This window comes from Pecten maximus, chromosome 5 (assembly GCF_902652985.1).
Source record: "Pecten maximus chromosome 5, xPecMax1.1, whole genome shotgun sequence".
Classification (NCBI taxonomy): Eukaryota; Metazoa; Mollusca; class Bivalvia; order Pectinida; family Pectinidae; genus Pecten; species Pecten maximus.
This window is the reverse complement of record NC_047019.1, coordinates 16,634,438-16,658,861: the sequence shown is the minus strand read 5'-3', so window position 1 is coordinate 16,658,861 and position 24,424 is coordinate 16,634,438. Positions and strand designations below refer to the sequence as shown.

Here is a 24,424-nt window from a genome sequence, read left to right as displayed (position 1 = left end):
CCAAATAGGGTAGTGATACAAGTTGGGAATAAAGCTACACATTTCAATTACCTAAATATAGAGAAGGATAATCATTTTAAGCAATTTATTTGTTGTCCTGACAGATCTGGGTAAATCTGATAACAATAAATCAGATCATTACTATACATTGCGATATGAAGCGTACACGTGGTTTTTATTTGTATTTAGATCATATCAGGACTGGGGTTTCTATCTATAGGAAGTTTACCAGGCGTGTTGTATCTTTAAAAAAAAAATATAGGGTCCAATGACAGCTCGATTCAAAAGGTAAGCGACACGTCTGACGATCAAATAGTTTTTGATTGTTATGAATATGATTTATATTAGATATCAATTCTTACTGATGTTTAGTTGTGACAGTTGAAGCTCGAATATATATTTTCTGAAAGAGCAATATACTTTATCCGATTCGTTATTATCACGAATTCCTTTATAGCGTATTTCACACTTAACATTTAAAATGATGTCACTGTGACAATCCTACCAGGAGTTCAAGGCGTATCTTTCTGCCTTATTGGGAGAGGATTACTTGCCAGGGGTGTGTTAGGACGACACGTTCTGGTTGTTCTGGGCAGCAATTTAAAACATGTTCATGTAAATGTTCGTCCTATCACCAGGAACGTGATTGGAAATGGCAGAATGTCCACAAAACATAAGTATGAAGGCGCAACGGATCAGTTAATAAGTCTCTTTGTTATCTTCTGAGCATGAGAAACAAAACTTGTTATCATCTGAACATAAGAAACAAGACAATCTACATTATGGAATTCCTGTCTATCAATATCCATGAACAACTTTCAATTTTCCATTTTTTTTTTTTTTAATGATTTGGGTGAACGAGATATCCAAATAAAAGCATTTCCGTAATCAACGATGTTCATTGAAAACAATATGAATACAATACAGACGCTCGGGAGTTTTTCTTTGACACAGAGCCGCCATCTTTGTTCTTGTTCTTGCTGTGGAGGTGGTGAGAGATTCCTCTGTACTAGTTCTAAATGTTAGAACACTTAAACATTATTCCCATGTTCGAGAACAACAGTGTTCGTGTTGTCGCCCAAAGATACCCCGAGTGAACCTGTGTGGTACTGAATGAACATGTCTATAACAGCACGCCGTTTGCTGACGTTTGGTTTTGATGAAAGGTAAAGTCTGTATGTTTTCGGTAGTTTTGATCAGTTTAGCGCATCAATGATGTGTAAGCATGTAGATACCATTATAAATCGACATTAAAGTTCCATTACATAAATGTTTGTCATGATAATTTATTTAATCCAATTAGTTCGTAGGAAAATATGGACTGTCTAGAGGGAAGGAAAACCATTTACATCGCCGTATAAAACTTCTTCTACCAAAATGTTAAAATATCAAACAAATATGTTTTTATGATGCTGTTTCCTCCAATTTTTTATGTTTATATATTTACATTACCATTATATGTAAGTAGTCTGTATTTACCCTATTAGGAGAGGACAGCTAATATCTAATGTGAAAACGTCACCACTCAATGGAATAACTTAATCACCTGATGCAGACTAACTGTATCACATCACAGACCAGTAGATGGCGTCATCAAGTTTGGCGCTAATTTCATGCACAATCAATCAATTGCGTGATATATTCAGTTCAGCATTAAATTTCCACAAAGCCTCCTAAAAGCTTACCCTTGGGGTGGGATATCTCTTGTCTTAAGATTCTATTACTCTTCGACACTTTACTGGTGCATTCTCGTTTTCGCTATAGGAAGAGTAAATCTGTCTTCCAATATCTAGGGAGACCAATACCCGATAATTGCGCAATGTATTGAGTTTACAATTAAACCTTCATTTGCACTATTTGCTTCGGCAATAGAAAATCATCAAAGAATAATCAATCAACCAAGTACGATGTCGAGAAAACTATCAACCCTAGGGATAAGAGTTTTTAGTAGAATACTCGGTAGAGCTTTTTGTTAAACCTAAGACGTCTACCCTCAGGACGGAATTAAAACATGTCGATAAGTTTTATTGGTACATGGTGAGGTCTCTGAAGTCATGGATGGACAAAATGGATCCAATTTCGATGAGTAGAGATTTCCCACCCAATCAAATTCGTATTTGGTAACATACAATCTATTATTTCAATAGTAGTAGCACTAATTGAGGTTTCCGTATTATTCACTAAGACATACTCCATTTAACCATTGTCCTAATGTAATAAATTCAGTTGTGACATTTGAATGCACAAAAATAAACAGTAGCACATTTAAATAAAACTAGGTAGCAGATACGATATAAACCTAATCCTAAAAATAGTCGTGTAATACAGAAAATAATGTCCGTCCATGATAATTTGTATTATCGGGAAGGGCGAGACAAGTCTAGGATTTTTTTTTTTTTTTTTTTTTTTTTTGTCATCATGCCCCATGGTCTTCTTTGTTACCAACTTTTCTAAATCCATCATAACATGTAGGAGAGGTTTTGTTCACAAAGAATAATGGACAGACAGATAGACAGATAGACAGACACAGATAGACAGACGGAATGATGACAACACTGCACTGACTTAAACACTCTATCACACAGTTGTTTTTACCCTAGGTTTTATCACAGACGCAAATGGCAATAAGAGTAAAAATTCATAATCGATTTCGGCGAAATAGAAATGGGTCTGAACAATGGTTCAAATGAAATACATACAGGAATTAGAAAAAATATCGATTTCTCCAGTAGGATGTACGCGTGGATTTTTTTTCTGCAAAATTTACATCTCAAACGAAATTGGGGAATAATTAATTCTATTGATATGTTAAACTGACCAACTGAGTGCATACAAATAACAGTTTTATTCTAGATTTATTATAGCCAAGAGAATATGTTACATTGCCTTATTCCTAACACGAAACTCACTGTAAATAGTCTTTATAAATTGCAGTTTGCATTTATTGCGGTTGATTGAGCGATAGCATTTCAAAGAGACAGAATGATATACAAATGTACTCCGAACACACATTTAAGCAATCAAGAATAAGATCAAGCCATTTAAAGAGTTTTAATAAAACTTCAATATTTAAGGTACAATTTAGTAAATCGAAAACATATTCTCCTCATCCTCCGTAACTACAGTTGGGACCGTTTGTTGACATTCCTAGAAAATCATGGTAATCCTACAGATTTTGTGTTATTTCCTGTGAATTGCTGATCCAATGACATCTCCAGCTGTTGTGAGGATGGAAACCGTGAAAACATGTCTCTTCAATCAATATGTAAAAGCATCGTGGTTTGCAGACGATTGTGATGTCCCCGTCTTAACAACGCAATTGCATCTGAGTAAAATAACGCCAATGTGATTGTCGAAATTATGAAGGGTTGTCTAGATTTGTACAAGATTACTCTCCGGGGTAGTGAAATCACCAATGTATGCAGACGGATTGTCTAGATTTGTACATGACTCTCTCGTGGTTAGGGAGTCATCATTGTAAGATGACTGTCTAGGTTCGTACAAGACTTCTCTCCGGGATGGTGAAGTTATCATTAGATGTAGACGAACGATCTAGATTAATGCAAGACTCCCACGGGGTGGTGATGTAATCATTGTAGAGGGATTGTCTAGATTTGTACAGACTTCAATTTGGGTTAATGAGGTCATTATTGTAGGAGGACTGTCTAGACTAGCAGTATTTTTGTCTTTACAATATTTTAATGTATAATGTGTTTTACTCGTTTGATGCTCGTTTTTATGTCCGGTAATCCCCTCTACCTCAGTTCTGAGTGTGAGAATCTTGAAATTACTATGTTTGGCGAGTTTAATTCCAATAACAATTTTGGATTGATGACATGATCTTACTGGTCTCTGTGTGAACTTTCCATGGTTTTGCTTACATATTAGCGTAGTTGTGTTAGAATTACGGGTTTAGTAATAGACTACATAGTCTACTGCTTTCGTTTTTGAATTTCAAGCGCAGAACTCTAAACACTGAAACAGTTTGGATAAGAAATGATGCATTACGAATTAGTAATCACATATTATCAAATATATGTATATTGTAATGCTATCAAATCCAATTCAGGGCAGGTATGTTTTTATCTACAATTATGTATTTATATGTGTGTGGGTGTGGGTGTTTATATACCTGGTTCTGAATTTTGTTAAAAGAAATTTTCTTTCATTTAGTTTTTTCATTGTGTTATATATTGTGTTATATATTGTGTTATATATTGTGTTATACATTGTGTTATATATTGTGTTATACCACACGTGGAATAAACTCTAAATGCTTTTTGATTGGTTGTCACGGTGACCGTTGATTTTTTATCACATGGTTCAATGCAATTTGATTGGCTTACTGGAAGGCCACTTCACGATGTCCTGGAAATGAAAACGCACACGAAGAAATTCACAGTTGTTTTGTTATATTCTTGAAAATATTGAAAAAATTACCAATTCATTGCTTTGAGAGAATAAACCTGATTATAATTTTATTATGTTTTGTAATGAATTGTAATATTTCCATACATTTCCGAATTGGTCAGTTTTGCATCTAAAATAGCGGCATTTAGATTAGGTCATATCCTTACACCACACCTGATATTGTGAAAAGAACACACGTCGACACAAAACAGGTCAATTCCGCTATACCATATACAACAACCACTCGCTGTGTAGCCTCTATTTATACATTGTGTTATATATTGTGTTATACATTGTGTTATACATTGTGTTATATATTGTGTTATACATTGTGTTATACATTGTGTTATATATTGTGTTATATATTGTGTTATACATTGTGTTATATATTGTGTTATATATTGTGTTATACATTGTGTTATATATTGTGTTATACATTGTGTGATACATTATGTTATACATTGTGTGATATATTGTGTGATACATTGTGTTATAAATTGTGTGATACATTGTGTTATACATTGTGTTATACATTGTGTGATACATTGTGTGATACATTGTGTGATACATTGTGTTATATATTGTGTTATACATTGTGTTATACATTGTGTTTTATATTGTGTTATACATTGTGTGATATATTGTGTTAACATTGTGTTATACATTTTGTTATACATTGTGTTATATATTGTGTTATACATTGTGTTATACATTGTTATACATTGTTATACATTGTGTTATAAATTGTGTGTACATTTTGTTATACATTGTGTGATACATTGTGTGATAAAATTGTCTTATATATTATGTTGTTAACATTTGCGTTAATGGTGTATGCTCAGACTCTTTAACTTATCCATACATTACTTCAGTCCTGTATGTCCCGACGTTATCAAATCTATTTTTATTTCTCTTTACGTTATTTTGATGTACAATGTTTATAACCTACTCTGTTATCCACGGGTCTAACGCTAAATAAAGGAAAACGATTACTAAATAACCTATAGATAACATGTCGCCGGTAGAAGTTTAGTAATCCGGGTCCTGGTTACGTCAATATTCTCAAATTAGGGAAATTCTTAAAACTTCAAATTGTCTATAGTAAAACATTATTGGATTTAAAGGTTCAATTTTGTAATGTAGAATTTCAAGTTACATGGATGAAACTAAGGTCTGAATGTCATACACGTGTATACAAGTTGCACAGAAAAACTGCTTATTGCACGGTTCATAAACGCATGAAAGTCGGAGTACAGGTATTCTTTTCCTCAAAAGTATCAAAAAGAGCAATACATTTTAGAAAAGACAGACATTTATTAAATTTCAACAAGGTGTCTATGCACATATTATGGATTTTTTTTCACAAAAATATATGTAACATATATTGATATACATTACCATGATTCACAACAAACTGTTATTTACAAAGGAATCCAAATTCATTTCTGGAATAATGATAGCAGAGGCTATTGGCGGGGCGTCACCAAAAACTAATCAATTGATCTTTCACAGAACCAACAAGCGGAATGTTTTGAAATAGAAAAAAGGGACAAAAATGAAGATCATTGACAAAGCCTGAAGCAAAAGTCTTGTTTTATTTTCTCCCAAAGCCAACAGGTCCAGTAGTTTTGGTATCACGTGGATCCAACTCTCGTATTTGGCCACGTGAGAATAGTGTTGGCCTTACTCCCATTCATATCCCTAAAAGAAAAAAAATAATGCATTAAATCATACAGATAGTTTCCCCTGATAATTTCCAGTGATTTAACTGAATGATGTTTTTCTCAAGGAAACTGGAATATAAAATTAGTTAAATTACTGTCAACTGCCACATAAAACAACATCACTGAGCATTAAATCAATAAAAGTCTGTACATTTCACTGAGGATTTTAACACGCCTTGTCGTGTAAACATTCTTACACGTCTTTTTCTCCTGAAATCAGCATATTTTATCAAACAAAACACATCCACTGGTGACACTAAACTTCGGCATCACTGTCTGGAAGGCATGTCTTGCTTCCTAACTTAAAATCCTGACTAGATATTTATTATTGGAGAGTATGACAGCGTTCAGTCTGGCAAGCCAAACTAATAGATGGAAATGCTATCGAATCGAGGAGTCGCGTACAGATTACAGACCCAAGGTGAGAACTCAACAGTATCCGTGTAGACGCGTGTAATCAAATCAGGTATGTAACGAAGATAATAGAATCAAAAGTAGAAAACAAGACAACGCATATCAATTGAATTGGTCTACGTAGCTGGTTGTCAGACTAAGAGTACAGGTCGATTCGCGGTCTAACGAATCGCCAAACCAGTCTGACTCTACCAGTACAGTATGGACGTGTCCAGGGAAAATAATAAGCTTTCTGGATACATCTTCAGATATGATAAGTTTTCATCTGATGAATGATATTGTGGTCATAATTGGTCACGTCGCTATTATGGTAAACAAAGTACATAACAAAAAAACCGTATAGAATGACCCAATCAAGACCAAGTGTCAATATACGGTTAAGTTGTTAAATAACGTTGAACTCTGAAGGTTCTTACATTAGGTTCTGTCTACACAACCAGCTTATTAATGTTGATAATAGCATTGTACAAATAAACAATAAACAAAAGGAGTTATTGACGTGCCCCGATGTATTGATTATCGCGATGCACGACCATAACAATGGACTAGAAGATAAATAAAAACGCAATTACTGCAAACAACAATGCGAAGCGTGATACACATGTTGTATAATGTTCCTAAATAGTCACTAATGGCGAGAAAAAGGAGTCTGAATGACGTCAATATGATTTGTACCTACGTCCAACATATTAGTCTATTTATAGATGAATTTCAATATATCATTCTAGCGGTCGCGTCTGGGAGGGAGTTAACGAACCAGGACTGATCAAAACGGTTCCACTCAATGTCTTCTTCACACAAAAACTCTGCGGTTTCGCGACGTGACCGTCATTGTTAAGGCAAATATCTCAAACGCACGCAAGAAGTAAGGACTTCCGTTTTGCGAACACAGCTAGTTATACGCTGATCGGACTTGATTTATGTCCTGTACACATGTAGGAGCCGTTAGGTCGCCTCCGATAGTCCGTAATGATAGGATGTGCTAGTCATTACCAAGTATTTACACAGCGACTAACCACTAAATACAACCACTGCACTCCATTAGGATAAGAATGACGCTACCACATGGTGCCAATGATAATTAGACCAGCATGTTATTTTCTGTGTGTTTGTTCTGTTTTGTTTCTGTTTTTTTTTTGTTTTTTTTATGACACCAGCATGTTGTTTTTTTTTTTTTTGGGGGGGGGGGGGGGGGGGGGGGGGGGGGGGCGTGCATTTTTGCTTTTTTTTTTTTTTTTTTGTATATATATCGTTAAGATACATTAACTGCATCGCTCGACTGAATGGTCAATGAAAACTAATTCGTGAAGATGAAAGAAGATTTAGCGATAAGCATTTGAAGCATTTTATATAAATATCTACTGGCATTACTGATTGACATATTTCCGGTTTCTTACTGACTTGAGGTATATTCAAGGACAGGCTGTGTTAAGGAATGGTCGACTAAATGCTTTTAATGGAATGAATAAAAATCTTTCCAAAATTACCAAACTCGTACTAACCCAAAAGAAATTTCTTCATAAAACGATTTTAATGCTTCCAGCAGCAATATCAGTTTTTTTTTCAGTCCATACTACGAATCTAGGGCGATTCTTTGACACATTTTCATTAAATAAAAAAAAGCAACAACAAAAAAAACAGAACCACACACCAATCCATACACACTCACACACACTCCCTCACATGCACACAAATACATTTTCACGCTTTCGAATTTAACGTCTTCTGAAAAGTCTGTTTCCCTATCTAGAAATGCATGCAAAAAATTACTCTAACCATGCGTTCGTTCAATTGTATTATTTGGGAACACTCCAAATAAACCTAGAGTACTAGGGTGTTTTTCTTTTCCTGATTCGTCATTGACCACGGAAACCTAGTTTATATTTCACACAACCAAAATTTTACGCTATACATGTTCAGTATTTGACTTTATTAGCCGTAATTATTGTTTAAATCTTGACAAAAGTGTAATTCACAAGTTTTGTCCGTATTTCAATTTATTGTCGCTTAATACGATAGAAACTAACGTATGTTTAGCATGTGATTTCCATACGTTGATACGGGGCGACTCCTTTTAAACATTATCATGTACATATACTATAAACGTACTTACTTTTATTTTAATAGGCGCAACGAAATTTTGAATTGTCAGCTTCAAACAGACAAGCTCAATGATGAATAACCAACTCCAGATACATGGAATATGGAAATATTGTCTTTAAAATGTAATAGCGTAATCAGGATTTGGCAAAATGTTTCCCACGCGGAAAAAAACTCCAAAAAACAAAACAAAAACAAAAAAACAAAAACGAAAAACAAAAAACGAAAAACAAAAAAACAAAAATGAATTGATGTTGTGATTATTTCTCACTGAGTGTAACCCAACACTAACTTAACTGACACGAGATGTTCTGTGATATATACCGGGTATATTGATTGCTTGGTGGCAGAAAAATACCAAAATTCTTTTTTATCGACTCAGCACCAAATATAAGGTATGTTTAGTTATCAAAACAAAAATTCATAATTGACAGAACCTTTTCTTTTTTCAAATTAAGAGAAAGATGTTTAGTGGGATTTTAAGATAACTATCAGGAAAAAAATATAAAGTCAAATGTTTTCTTATTAAAAACTATATATATATATATATATCGTTTTCTTCAATAATTGGTTACAAACCTAAGACATGATTACATTATCTTAATCATAATTATATTATAATTTTAATTTACCTGTTGATATTGTTCTCTGTCCTGCGGCTCCATAGCCAAAGCTCTCGCCAGTCGAACAAGGTCTTCATAGCTCTCAAGGTAACTCCGCTTCTCTGGCACGAACGCCTTGTAGTGTGTTTCTGGCTCCTTAGAGAAGGGATAAAAGTATGTATCCCTTTTATTTCCAGGGACAAAACTAAGCATGTCCTGACGCTTCGATGGCGTGAAATATCCCATTTTTCCACCATACATAATGGGTGTTCCATATTCTTCTTCGTCCCCATCTGTATAAGGCAAGTCTTCTTCTGCTGCTAATTCCTCGTCCAAAGCTTCCTCAGGAAACAATGTGTAAGGGTCGTTGTCGAGTATTTCCTGGTCTGGGATTACTCTATATAGAGAATCCTCTTGGTCATCTTCTCGTTCTGGGTAGAAATACGGAAATAGACTGCTGTCGCCGTATGGCAATTCACGTTTGATGCGGTGGTTTCTCTTAATTTCACTGTTCCGCAGGCGTGACAACAATGTACTGGATTCCCTTCTCCTGCGTCCATTCAGATATCCTCTGTAGGCGTCCGGGTAATATGTAGGATAGCTGGACAAGGCATTCTGGTAGGTCTTAAACATGCGATACGCTTCGAAGGGGTTTTCATCTGTAAGTTTAAACATAAGATAGATTATTTCTACAATACACAAAAAGATCCCATCCTTAAATGACCTTCGTTAAGAGAGAGGTAAACATTAACAACTTGTCAATAAAAGAAGTAATATATATCAAATGCACCATATTAGTGACATAAATGTGTTCAATGTAAGATTTCAAAGTGGAGTGAACATGGACGAAGTCCTACCTAGCATTTCCAGTGAGTGCTGGGCATCATTCTCCTGTGCAGCGCCCTCTTCTGGTGCACCTACAACATCCTCAAATTGTTCCGGTGTGTCGTCGTCTTCTGGTTGCGAACTGACCATGTTTTCCTGCATTAGTTCCTTGATTGCCTCATTTTCCTCCGGAGAAATATTGTTACTCAAAGCAACATCTTCCTGTTGAGGTTCCTCAGTGTCTGCCATTGCGGGTACTGCCTCTTCGGGCACAACAACCTCTTGTTCGTTTTCCTCATCTTCAGCATCATTATTGCGTTCCACGTTGGAATCAGAATTATCAGACGATTCTTGTTCGCCCTCAGCGACTGGTAAATTTTCCCCTGCCTCCTCGGCTGCCACTTGCTCTGCCATTTGTCCCTCCTTTATGATAGCATTCAATTCTTCTTCTACTTTGGCCTCGTTATTATCTGAAACTGGCTCCTGACTGTCGACGTCATGGACCACTGGGATTATTTCTTGTGGCCTCTCAGCAACAACGGATCCAACTTTATCTTCAAGCATGGATGGATCACTCTTCTTTTTAACTTGAGGGTTGTTTTGTTGGTTACCAAAGCCAATTTGCTCTTCAGATCTTTTCACTGAAATATTTTTTTTAAATACAGTATTTTTAGCATTAATGAATGTCAGGTAACTCTTTCTTAAAGAATGATGCCTTAGGTTCATTTTTGGAAAGAAAAAAAGAATATTCCAAACGATCAATTATCGCATAACCAGCGTGTGACATTGTGACGACAAATTAACGGAAAGGATACGAAGTCAAAATGACGTCACTGAAAACGTATGACATGTCCTTTTCGGGATAATTGCAAAAATCATCAGTACTGAAATCTACGGAACTTGAATTGATGAAACGTATCCACGGTTCATATTTTTGAATTATAACATGTGTCAAAAATGTATTTTTCAATGAAATATTTCAATTATCTAAACAGCAACTCGTTTACATGAAAACTTCTAGAATTTTTGTTTAATTAAAAAGCATATGAAAATTGAAACTGCAATTGATGTTTTGTTTAAATGTGCTGTCATAGCTAATAATTTAGTTCGAAAAAAACCTCCATGCACTAAAATACATTGATGTGTTCATATGGAAAGACAGACGCCATTTGATTATTTATTTCTGAAAGTGCCTGGGTATCGTTTATATTGATTAAATTTTAACGGCGAAAATAGTGACAGTAATCAGCAACACCTTTTGGATGTTGGTTACGACTGATGATTCGTTGACTTACCGATTGTTTTCGCTTCGGCTTCATTTTCTTCCAGCACCGGCGCACTCAGTGCCAATCCGACAAGGGAAATTAGTACCACCACGCGCATGCTGTCGATGGATTTGACAGTTGCCCTTGCACGGAGACACTGAAATAAAAAAAAATCAATACTTCAAATTAAAAAAAAAAAATCGCACAAAATCAAGTTTGGTTCATACTTTCGTATAGATATGTAAAGTAGATATTTGGAGACGAAATAATGTTTGCTGTTTACAGTACCAGCTATGTATTGATCAACAATGGCGTTAGTATAATCGCATACAGTAATGCATGCTGGAACATGGAACGATTGTTTTTATGTATTTCAATTTCATATTACGGCAAAGTGTCCACCCTCTTTCTTAAATGTATTTAATGATGGGATTCCAATTTTCTTAATGATCACCCTGAATTTAAGATGTTAACGTTGTTCTTTCCTAGAACGCAATTCATCTAATATAACTGGCCTAATTTATTATTTGCATTCCTATCTAAATGTCATCTGATAGACATTTATCTTATTTCAGAAAAATGAAGAAAAAAAATTATATGGGAAATTGTAGAATTACATATATTCATTAGCATATACATTTTTTTTTATTATTATTAATTAGGTGTGTGCTCCCTTGTTTATGATATTAAACCTTTGTTAACCAAACATAATCCCCACAAATTAAGCAAACAAATCACTTTGTACTCTCCGAACAATAAAGACAAGCTGACATCTACTTTGCAATACAAACACGAACGCTAGAATCTTTCAGCCCCGAGGGGGAATTCTTTAGCTTATAATTATGAGGATGGTGACGTCCTCTTAGCGTTGATATTGGGATAAAAAAAATCTCTTTTTTTTCTTTCTATTAAACTGTTGGCCCTAATATGTATATAATGCTGACGTTACTTTAATGTATGGTGATGCTGACGTGGCGTCATTGCATTTTCACTATGGCGTTGTTCATTTGTAACAACATAAGATTCCACCAGTCGCAACCCCACAAATGTAACTAGAGTCACGTGGTGTGTAAAACACACTCTAGGAACTACGATGGGGGCTTCCGCCGCTTCATCCCTATGGTGACACAAGGAGTTGAATAGGAAATTTGGCATCTGTAAACATCTTAACAAGCCTGCACAGGCCAAGAAAATAATAGAATTGCAAGTCCGTGTGTGAAATAGAGATAAAGATATTTCAACACAAGGGTAGGTTTTTTTCATCTATGTCTACGTCACACGCAAGCGTGATTGGTAAGTTTTCTACACGGTTTCCTGTTGTTAGATGAATACATCGCGCCATTATGCATGCCACAAAGAATGGGTGACAGAATTGATGACGCTGCAAAAAGTGCTGACATTATCCTATTTTGAGTAGTGACGTTATAAGGTATATATTAGCCGCCTTTTGCCAAGGTGAGGAAAGGAAGATTTATCCTTTCCTACCAGAAACAGAACGTTCAATCAATTCTTGATACTACTGCCTGTAGTGTTTTGGTCATCAAACTGCTGGTAAGGTAATGATGGGACTGCTTGATCAAAGTTTTAATACACTAATCAATGACGAGCTCAATCAAACAACGCCTACTCGTTCACTCACAAAACATGGATGCCCTTTGAAAAAATTGTGGCGTTGGAATTGCATTCGAACGTATTTACTTTTTTCACTAAATATTGCATTTGTGTAGGTTGTCTAAAGGACAACACTGATTACAAATGTTGCCCTTTAAATACTCAGATGTCCTCTCGGTTCGGCTATATTATTAGTTTCTATCTTCACAATGAATTTTTTTTTCTTCATAAATCTTGATTAAGTTTCCGAATTATTCATTCAAATTCACAGTGTGAAAGTGCAGTCGCAGGAATGAATTTTAAAGATAAATGTTAAATTTAAATCATTATGCAAATTATTTTAGTTCCAATTGCCTTCCTTGTCAGAAACACTAATACGGTTGAACTGTTTGTATGGAATCATCATAACGACCGATTGCATGCGTTATCCAATTAATGTAACTGTTGACTTTAATCTCTGAAACCCATTTGCGACCCTGGTATCTCTGCGGAGTCTCGTTACACTGACTTCCGGCATAATCTGATTGGTTGTGATTGCGCGATCCCGCCCACGCCACGATCACGAGTCTATTTTAAAAAAAAAGATTATAGATCTCAAAGAAGGGTAAAAGGTCTATATATATATTGTCAATAACGTCATTAAATAGGAATTCTTCCGATAATGTAGTGAATAATTGAACAGTTGTTTCCTAGACGTTCATTGGTCATGTATGACAAATTTTCTTTAAAAAAAAACAGTATTGGCGTCTTGATCTGAAGATACGGCTCTACAGTGACGTTATTAGTTATTGGAGAATGGATGTTTATCGTCTGTTGGGTGTATAATTTAGTGTATATTGAATATTGTCAGCTAACATGGCTATTAATCTAGTCAAGGGTGAAGCTGATAACAACACGAGGTCCTGGAGATCAGATTAAACATGGAAGATGCTTAACATTGTATTGTGTATTGCATATTGTGTAGTCGAAATCAATCCAAGGAAGTTTGTTAATTGTTATATATCGAACAAAATGTCTCCTCGTCCGTTTGTCCAACTGTATATCAATCAGGCACAGAGTAAACAACATTGGTGGGTAGTAACCTCGTTAGAATAGTTGTCTACACATCGAGTCATTCATCGTATCCATATCATACAGCATAACCTGATGGTAAACAGTTAACACTGTAGTCTGTCTTCACAAAAACCTTATGGAGACATATGTATGTCATCGTTCACCAGGACTATCCTACTGGAAGCGCCTCTCAACACAATGTCCGTATTGTAATCTAAAATATTTGTTTCTCGTGGGAACTATTAATATATAGAATTTATTTATCTGTTTATGACATTCGCGACATCGAAGGTACAATAAAAATGATCAGATCCATTTTAATGGGTCGAACGATTTTTAAGGCGTATAATGTAGCAAAGCGTACCGAAGTCCATCACATGTTTACTAAGCTAAACTAATATATAATTCAACAAAAAGGTGCGTCAGTACAGCATAGCAGTCAACTAAAGCTTGGCATGTGTGGGAGGCTCAAAACGTTAATGTATGGGAAACCTAAAACAAGCTGAGGAAAGGTCTATTTCGGTGATCTCGTATATAACTTTACACAGTTGGTAGGTCTATATTTATTTCCTGTATGTAAAAAAAAGCTTGCAACAACTACATTATTATATCTTTTAATATAAGAAAGAAAGAAAGAAAGAAAGAAAGAAAGAAAGAAAGAAAGAATTCAAACAGATGGCTTTAGTTCTGTCTTTTGGTTAAAATAAAAAAAAATAGATTTAAATAATATCACCTTATAACAGCGCCCTTAGAATTTGAAACAAGAGAAACTGGAATAATGAAATTCTGATAATCATACATTTATTCTTCCCAAATGACATTAACACATTTAATCAGATTTCTTTGACGTAAATGTAACGGATTATAAAGCATCACACATGAACTCTTCATTTCTGGCGGATCACACATTTAGAAATTAATCCGCAAGTCATGATTTAAGACATCGTCTGCCACGGAGTAGTTATATGGAAATCTATTTGTGGAATCTGAACTGTACTTCTCCACCACGTCAGCAGGAAGGACATCCGATTAATTGACGGATATCGAAAATATCTAAGAAAAAACATCTTCCATTGATAAGACTTTTTTATGCTGAAATGCACATAAAATATATTACACTACCATTCCCCCAAATATAGTGAATACGAAAATAAGACACCATTACAATGATCAAAATTTTATTCTCCGAAAACACCGAATCGTAAACGAAAACATGACTTAATTAAAGAACAACACGACACCCTTCACAAGAAACACATCACTACAAATCCACCACGCGGCATCATTGACCAGAAAACGACACCATTAGCTAAAAATACAACACCTTATCCTAAATCACACTAAAACATCTCGTCCGACTAATCATGTCACTACACCATATACCTTCTAGATAGCGTGAGATTTAGTCAGTCATTTTATGAGTGTATATGATCGATGGAATCTTTATCCTGGTGTCGTTTTCCGCTTGGGTAATGGATCTACATGTGCACGTGCATTACTCCGTTAATACCATAGAACGGCGGAGGCGATAAAACGACATCGAGAGCAGACTCCGTTAAATCAGCGCCCGCCACATTATTATGGCTTGAGTCCTCAAATGATTGAAGACGTTATTAGAAATAGAAAGGAAAGTATTGAAACATAAACATGCTCTCTTACTCTCACGTTGAGATAGCCCTATCCACGGTACAGCTCCGTGTTTGATTATTTTTTTCAGATGATTAAAAAGTTGTGAGATGTTGCGAAATATTTTTAATGAATATTCATAATGTCCCATGAAATTTCGTCGAAATTTATGATGTTATCAATTTATGACGTGGTTACGCTATATATAATGGCGATGTTACGTTATTATGAACAACGTCATAGCGCGTGCCAGCTGTCTATCCCTACCCCGTGTAATATCGATTTATCCCATCCCTAACAACCACGGAATAACCTTGTGATGTATGAGGGCGCCTCTTGCGGAGAGGAAGGATATGGAACAGCACGAATTGCACTGAGCATATAGATAATGAATTAGAAATTACAAAATCTTTAAAACACGATAATGAACCATTCTACAAAAATCAATTTATCTGCAATAATATCTCTCTAGCTGTATGCCAACCAAGTAAATATTTAATCCAAAGACTGTCAGTCGAAAATTTATTAGAGATATTTTAACATGATTTGGAGATAGTTCCATAAAAAACAGATACAATATCTTATTGAAATAAAGAAACCGTTATATAAATAGAAATGTATCTTATAGTAATCGAAATGCCTCAGACAGTCATAATTTATTACTCAATTTGTACCGTATCTTCTGAATAAGCAGACATATTACTAATTAATGTTTTTGTTAAAAAATGATAACATAATAAATCTGCTTTAAATAAAGAGTATCATGTGTTAATTAGAATATAATTAGGAATCTCAGAACAGAGCAAATAACAATGTACAGAGTACAGGTGTGTAATACTTCTTTGTAAATCATGATCATCAATTAAAACAACTCATAAATCACATGTTCCTGTTTCGATCTAACTAATAGAAATAATGCAGCGTGAAGTCAGCAGTATGCATGTTTATTTGTTGTACACTGATAGAATTCTCTTTGTATGTGGAATAATTATATTGTCAATACAACGAACAATTATAGAACAGGACTGAAGGAATAATAATGACGTTAATGTCGGGTTTCTGGTACAAAGTATATTAAATTATTAATTTTTGTCATTTTCTAACGTGATTAATGTGTTTCAAGTACACCGTTTTTACTGTGACGATATTACATTAATGTGTTTCAAGTACACCGTTTTTACTGTGACGATATTACATTAATGTGTTTGCAGCTGAATTATTTAACAAACTCACTTATTGTGTGTGTGATTTGTGTTTAAAACACAATTACACCACATTTTCCAGAAAGTTATTTAAAACTTGTGTTTCGTAACAAAAATGAAACGATTCTTCACAATTTGCAAAATGCGTGGTATTTTTAACATGATTTCATATGTAATCTGAGGGCAGGAATACATTACAGCTCAAAGAAACCACGGCTTTCTATCTTAAATTTCCTCTGTTTATAATAGTTCAATCATAGCTCTTTCTTCTATAAAATTGTATGATAAAAGATAAATTCTGTTTTTGTTAAGGTAATCAAAACATAAAATGAATAGACAAATGAAAAGATCATCCTTTTCCCCTCCATTTATGTTAAATAGCATAGGAAGTAGATAGTACGAAAACATTGGCAGGTTTATCAAATAAAGCAAAATAAAGGAAAATAAATAAAATCAAATAAACTAGTAAAGGTATTGTTTGAAGAAAATGTATACATTGTATATCATATAGTTACAAAAAGGCAAACTCAGAAGCAAAGACGAATGCAGATTGTCTAAAATTTACTGTAAATCATTACTTTCCTAATATCAAAAAAGGAATTATTCATTTTTTCCAGATATTGGAGGTCATCCTCTACTAAATAAAGCCTTAACGATACACTCTATTGTCTTATACTTTCACGCTGAAACTAACCACAAAATATATTGTCAATATCAGAGTGATTAAAACAATATCAGGAAAATATATACGTCTTTGATGTTATTCAGTAGAACTATTCTGATCAAAATAATAACATAAGAGGTTTTTGTCATCTCAAATAAGAAATATATATACAATGTATATATATAAAGTCTGGGTTTCCTGTTCAGCTGTTCTACTGCCCTTACGTAACATTCCTGAGTATAGATCGCTCTTCCAAGACACATATGGTTCTGGAAAATCTTTTCCTAATTAAAGGCAATTATATATCCATTTTATTTCTTATATGAAACCAATTATAGGAAATGTCAAATCCAGGAGCAATAGTTAGATCATTAGACACGGATACTCCCTCCTACGAACTAGAGAACTGTATGCTTTAGTATAATGCTTTTGCCTTTGAAATCAATATATTGCTTCTGGACAGTGCCATACTCGAAGAAGTTGTTTTTTATTATCTGTCACTTCAAAGTCTTCCGCGCCTAAGAAATTTCTAAAGTGGTGATTACTTGGAGAATATTTCTGCATGGCAAGGGAATGGAGCTAATATTGAGTATGTTTGTCGGGTTATATAAAAGGCTAATCTACTGTAGTTGACTGGGGGGAGGAGAGGGTGCAGATTGTATTCGTCTTCCTTTCTAGTTGTTCAGGTGTCACGAGAATGCCACGATAAATAATTAATTTCAAATTATATATATATATTTATTTATTTAGTATTGCTAATTTTTCTAATAAATTTACATGTTCTTGACTTATTCATCCGTTCTTATGTTATACCAAGTTAGAAAATAAAGGAACTGTAGTTACATTTTTGCTGTTAATACCAGAAATTATAGACCTTAGAAAGAAAATATTCCACCTTTCTTAGATTGACGTATCTTCCTAATAAATAAAAAATAATAAGTTAAATAGTGCCATGTCTTCAGAATATGACAGTAAAATATTCTATAAATATATATGTGCACGAGTTATAAAATACTGTTAACTCGTTGATATTACTCGGATAAAGCAGAATGGAGTCTTGTGGGTGTGACTGACGAGTCCGAACACCATTCTACTTACAAGCGATAATATACGCATTTTGTAGAACATACCGAATTGTAATGCTATTTTTTGCGCTGATTTTGTTATTTCCAAAACACGATTGCAGACACTTTTAAATTTCGTAATTAAGGGAAAGTCTTAGTTTTATTATATTTAAAAAAAAATATGACAGTAATGATTTCTATAGTTGTAGTCCCTTTAAAAAGACACATAAAAGATTGTTTCTATTTAGATAATGATTTCGACTATTACATTTTCCCATAGTACACCAATGTAAGGTATTCGATGAGAGATACTTGTTATTGAAAATAAGTGTACCGCTATGTATCTTGACAGGTTAAATATGTTCTTTTCTAGGTGAAACAAGGCGACGAAATTAGTGGAAAGGAATTCCACTTGATCTGAAAACCCATAAGCAAATCATGTGCATATCTGGATTAATTTGCCTTTAAGCATGGAAAACAATGCAATGATCAAATTCAATCAGTAAATGGCATAAACTAACTAATGAAAGGCATGTCAAAGTGCAGATTTGGCCCCAAGTGTAACGAACCTTGATGACATTTGTCATAATAGTCTTTGCTCACTATAAAAAGGGCGCTGATACCAATTACCAGAGTAACCCTCGTTCACCAGTAACAACGACATTTGCCATGATAATCCTCGCGCAACAGTAACAACGACATTTGCCATGATAATCTTCGCGCATCAGTAACAATGTCATTTTCCATGGTAACCCTCGCGCACAAGAAACAATTCCATTTGCCATGATAACCCTCGCGGACCACTATTCAATTTACCTTGATAATCTTCGGGCTCCAGTAGGAATGACATTTTCCTTGATAACCTTTGGGCACCAATAACAACGACATTTGTCATGGTAACCCTCGCGCATCATTAAAACAATGAAACATTTGACGACCATCCTCCCGCACCAGGACGCATTATCCTACAAGCTTAATCTGTCCATTCTAAGCGGATTCCGGGACAAGTTGGTCTATTTATAGTAACGATTCTATTACATAATCCATTTGGACGTGATGTCGTGACAAATATAGAAAATTCAATTATCTCTATATGTGTCATTATTTAAGTAATGAACAATGGTTTTAATGCTGTTATAGTCAGTATGGTAGCAAGATGTCTGTAGGCCAAATGTCAGGGGAACCCGAAGTGATGTATATTTTATTTATGTATATGAATATGATTCATTGAAATCCTCATGTCAAAATTTAAAAAATAAATGACTTCAAACAAACAAAATACGTATTTCATTTATCCCAAGGAAAACAATAATTTCAATTGACATCATTTGTATTAAAATTCTTTTAAGAATGGCCTTTTGCTACACTTTTCCATTCGAACTTCTTCAAAGATACAATGTACTTGGCAGACCATTTTGAATAATTTGATGCATGTCATAAACTCTTTATCTACGTTCTGAACAACAATGAACATGACAATCTTATGTCTCCTTGAACTTAAATTGCATGTGCAATCTTATTAAGAGAAATCCATTTCCCCATTGTTAACATAATGTGAAATTAAATCTAATTTAACCGAATTTCAGGATTCGGCATTAAATGGCGTGACACGGAAGCTTCTGGCTTGCCTTGACGGCGAATAGCGTGTTCAGAGACATCCAGCGAGATGGAGAGAACTCGAAATCCGTAATAAAAGTACAGCGAAATGATGTATATCAAAGCTTTTCTCGTTAGAGGGTTTTATTCAAATCTGATCAATTCCATGCCCTAGAGATATGTTATCCATTAGCAATATATTCCCTGCCATAAGCAAACATGATGTTGTGAGATGCTGGTAGCGTTCTCCGAAATTGTAATTTATTGGATTGAAACTAAATTACAGCAACTACATGTTAACGTCCTGTGGGGTTTCTACACAACGCCCAAAAATGTATTCACCATACTGAGAAAAGACGAAGAAGAGGAAAGGGTTATCTACATTACCATATATAACATTAAGACTAATATTTTAAGCTAATTTCTCTATGATATTTTTTAACTGTTAATGATTAGGTAAGAAAAACTATAACAAACTATAAAGTCACTGTATAATGTAATAAACCGATAATATCACAATAATTATTGGTATACTCTAATACCAGCAAGAATTATTGCACGTGGTAGCTTTTCAATCGGAAGGAAACCATTCCAGTTATATTATAAGAAAACATGGATCAATGCTGTCCTACAATTTAGAGTTTTTAAGGAGTGGTTATAGATTGCATACCTAAGAACACTCTGCGAACCTAGCTTGGTCGGTGTATGAAGAGAAATACGCTGGGAATTTAAATAAAAGATGAAACGTAGAAGAAGAATATGTGTCCCAAAAGAGGAATGTATGAAATTGATCGTTTCCGTCTCCTTTATGGTCTCTGACAGGCTTGCGGATGGCTGTTTGCACAGGGATCAACGACTTTGTAACAGTCAGTTGTTTTGAGAATGAGGCAAAAGAGACGCCCACAAAAAAGGTCGTGCGAGGATGTGGGTCAACGAGACGTTCACAGAAAGGTCATATTGGGATAGGAGTCAAAGAAACGCTTACATAAAAGTCATGTGAGGATAGGGGTCGGCAAAACGCTTACATACAAGTCAGGCGAGGATAGGGGTCAAAGAGACACTAACAACAACAAAATACAGGAAAGAAAGGTGAAACTGCAATAAGCAATCATTAATCGTCTTTTGTGTTCATACAGCAAGATGGGGGCTAATTCTCTTCTCCTACACATGTACGTTATAGCTATATGTCCATAAGGTGCTACATATTATATTGTCATTGGCTATTAACGCACATGAATTATTCATTACAGCATAGGTAGCAGACTACAGAAAGACTGCCTGATCATGGGTGATTTTTTGTTAAGCAAATAATGCCAAAAAAAATGCCTATATAACTGTATTATGAAATGCATGAAAATGAAAAAAATAAATGTACACTATGATTGGGATATATATTCATTATGAAGTAGTACATACAGGCTTCACATTTGTTAAAACTAAAATAGATAAATTGGTTCCGAACTTTAAATTTCCGGATTTTCGTAAAGTGTGATTACGCAGGAAATTTAGTTTTGCCTTCAGCGAAAAATGGTGGCTCATAATCAAGGTAAGATTGCGGGAAAAATTAGTGTACAAGATATGTCCAAACAAGATTAATTCTGTCTTTGGGATAGAGATATTTAATTCCAAATAGGTTTCAGAAAAAAATTGTGTCATTTTGGGTCAAATATCATGATATTTTGCAATCTTAAAAGTTGTTTAAGTCGTTACCATGGTATTTACAGGTCTGAAAAACATAGAAAAAATAAAATTGTTTATCCTTCATACACCGTAGCTGTATTAAAATTCCAAATGTTGTATAGATTACAAATATTATTTAGGGTTAACTGGCATTGCTTGCATATCTAAAACATGTATCATATTTTTCAGAATTGGGCATACCAATATCATAAAATATACGTAAACACAAAATGGAAATTTCAATATATTGTACAGAACATACCGGATTTTACAATATATTGTACAAAACATACCGGATTTTACAATATATTGTACAAAACATACCGGATTTTACAATATATTGTACAAAACATACCGGATTTTACAATATATTGTACAAAACATACCGGATTTTACAATATATTGTACAAAACATACCGGATTTTACAATATATTGTACAGAACATACCGGATTTTACAATATATTGTACAAAACATACCGGATTTTACAATCTATTTTACAAAACATACTCTGTATACAAAATAATGTAAATACGTATGCTCTATTGTTGTAAAAAGCTGTATTAGACGCAAAGTAAGTACACAAAAAAAATTACGGACACTTTTTTGTGGTGTTTTCGGTATATAGAAATTCTTGTAAACAACTTAAAAGATTTTAGAAACACATTCGTTTTTCCTTAAATTGCTAGGGCCTTCCTATGTTTGGGTTGTGTTTCTTTTTTCGTCTTGTTAAGAGAACATGAACTATCTGATATCCCATGTATTAGATACATAATGGTACTTAATTACACAATATCATTTATATTGCTGTATCAACACACAGAATTACGAGTGGTAAAACTATCGAAGACATTCCATACAACAATGGAGCCCAGTTTTAGGCGTCCAATGGTACACATAGTCCAGGAATTCACCTTATATCCCCAATAGTCACGTGATCCATAACCATGGTTTTATTTCAATAAATTGACACCGATACTCCCGACGACATCCGAATTAAAAGACACTCAAAACCTCCATATCAATGTTATTTTATCGACTCTATGTATAAAGATATATCCACACTCCTGACTTCTATCGAATGTTATTGGGGTTTTTACATAAAAAGGACATCCATATCCCCTAACATCAATGAATTTTACCAACCTTACATATAAAACGACTTGTAAGCATATCTCCTGACATGGACGGGGTATTACTGATCTTAGCGATACTGTTCAAGCGAGCATTGCTATGTCAATCTCGGCCATGCCAAGGCAGCCATTTTTCGAGTCATCGAGGGTGATCGTTCAGTATAATTAGCGTTGTAATCGGCAGACGGCTCTGGTCCAGACATATTGGTATATATATGTAGATTGGAGATTCTATCCATGCAATTACATCCTGAGTTCTGCATTCCATAAAAAGAAGTATTAGAGGATCTAAATACAGCTTTATTGCTTGCGTGCTCAACTTATTTCTCAGATAAATGGGGTAGCAAATAGTGCCAATTAAAGCCTTTTTTTATTCCGGTCACGTCGCTTGAAATGCCAAGGCCAAGCACAAAATTGTTCAGGCCAAGGCCGATTTGATTAAAGAAATATTTCTCGAAAGCTTCTAAAAAATACAATCTAAAATTATTTCCTTGTTATAGGATTATTGACTTCATTTATTCTCCGATATCGTCAACCTTAAAGAAAGAGACAGGTTACCGTCATCAGTATATATATATATATATGAAAGATAATTCGGAAACCGGTAAACTGTTTCCGGAACACGTGACGAATTATGGGATCGGATTGATCTATTTACCTACGTCATAATCATTTGGAGTGCTTTAACATGCGTATTTTTCGTGAGTCTTCAATACCATTGCCTGACCAGAAAATGACCATGTTTATCTTCATATCAAGTGTGAATTATCCATCACGCACATGCTGCACGACACCGGAACCACGTGACTAGTATATCAGTGAAATCTATCACTTTGGACGGCCTCTGTAGTGGTTGTTATTAGCGCAAATACACTGACTACGTATTAAAGGTATTTAGGTCATTGTTTGTGAATATGACATAAAATCAGACCACCGTCCTGTCCTGAAATAGGTCAATTTCACTGACAGTGTGTTGAATAGGTTAGTATTGTACTTCCGGGCTACCTTACGTAAGATATACAATGTTTGTGGTATTATTCACAGCCAGTACACATATCCACATATGCATGTCAATTAAAACAGTCAGCCTTTATCTAATTCATTCATATTTAATTATATTGACAAACGTCATATTGTGCGCTAGCACAATATGACATGTTTGTTTTCAAAACTCTGGCATCTATATCGACCATAGACACCAAAAAAGACAGTTTAATGCTTATATTTACATTATCGACATATTTGTTTTGTTATTTTTGAAAATTAAAATTGAGTTAGCATACAAAATGCAAATATTCAGCGACTTCGCCAATGGGGTTCGATAAATAGAACAGCCTATTTTTTCAAGATTCATTTATCACGTGCAGATTGGCAAACAAAAAATGTGCATTGAAATAATACGAAAAAAACACAGTCTGTTCAATTCTTTTTATTATTTGTGTAACAATATTGTAT

The 24,424-nt window shown here is 34.5% G+C and overlaps 1 protein-coding gene across 1 annotated transcript in view; it reads right to left on the bottom strand.

Annotated features, from left to right (window-relative positions):
• Nucleotides 1-5,702: 5,702 nt before the first annotated feature.
• LOC117327329 overlaps nt 5,703-24,424 on the bottom strand; it is a 42,995-nt gene continuing 24,273 nt past the window's right edge. The window contains exons 2-5 of the mRNA XM_033884259.1: nt 11,371-11,497; nt 10,108-10,716; nt 9,281-9,909; nt 5,703-6,111 (exon numbers count right to left, since the gene is read on the bottom strand). Coding sequence (XP_033740150.1) covers nt 6,094-6,111; nt 9,281-9,909; nt 10,108-10,716; nt 11,371-11,458 — 1,344 coding nt within the window. The 5' untranslated portion in view covers nt 11,459-11,497 and the 3' untranslated portion in view covers nt 5,703-6,093. The remainder of the gene's footprint in view (nt 6,112-9,280; nt 9,910-10,107; nt 10,717-11,370; nt 11,498-24,424) is intronic.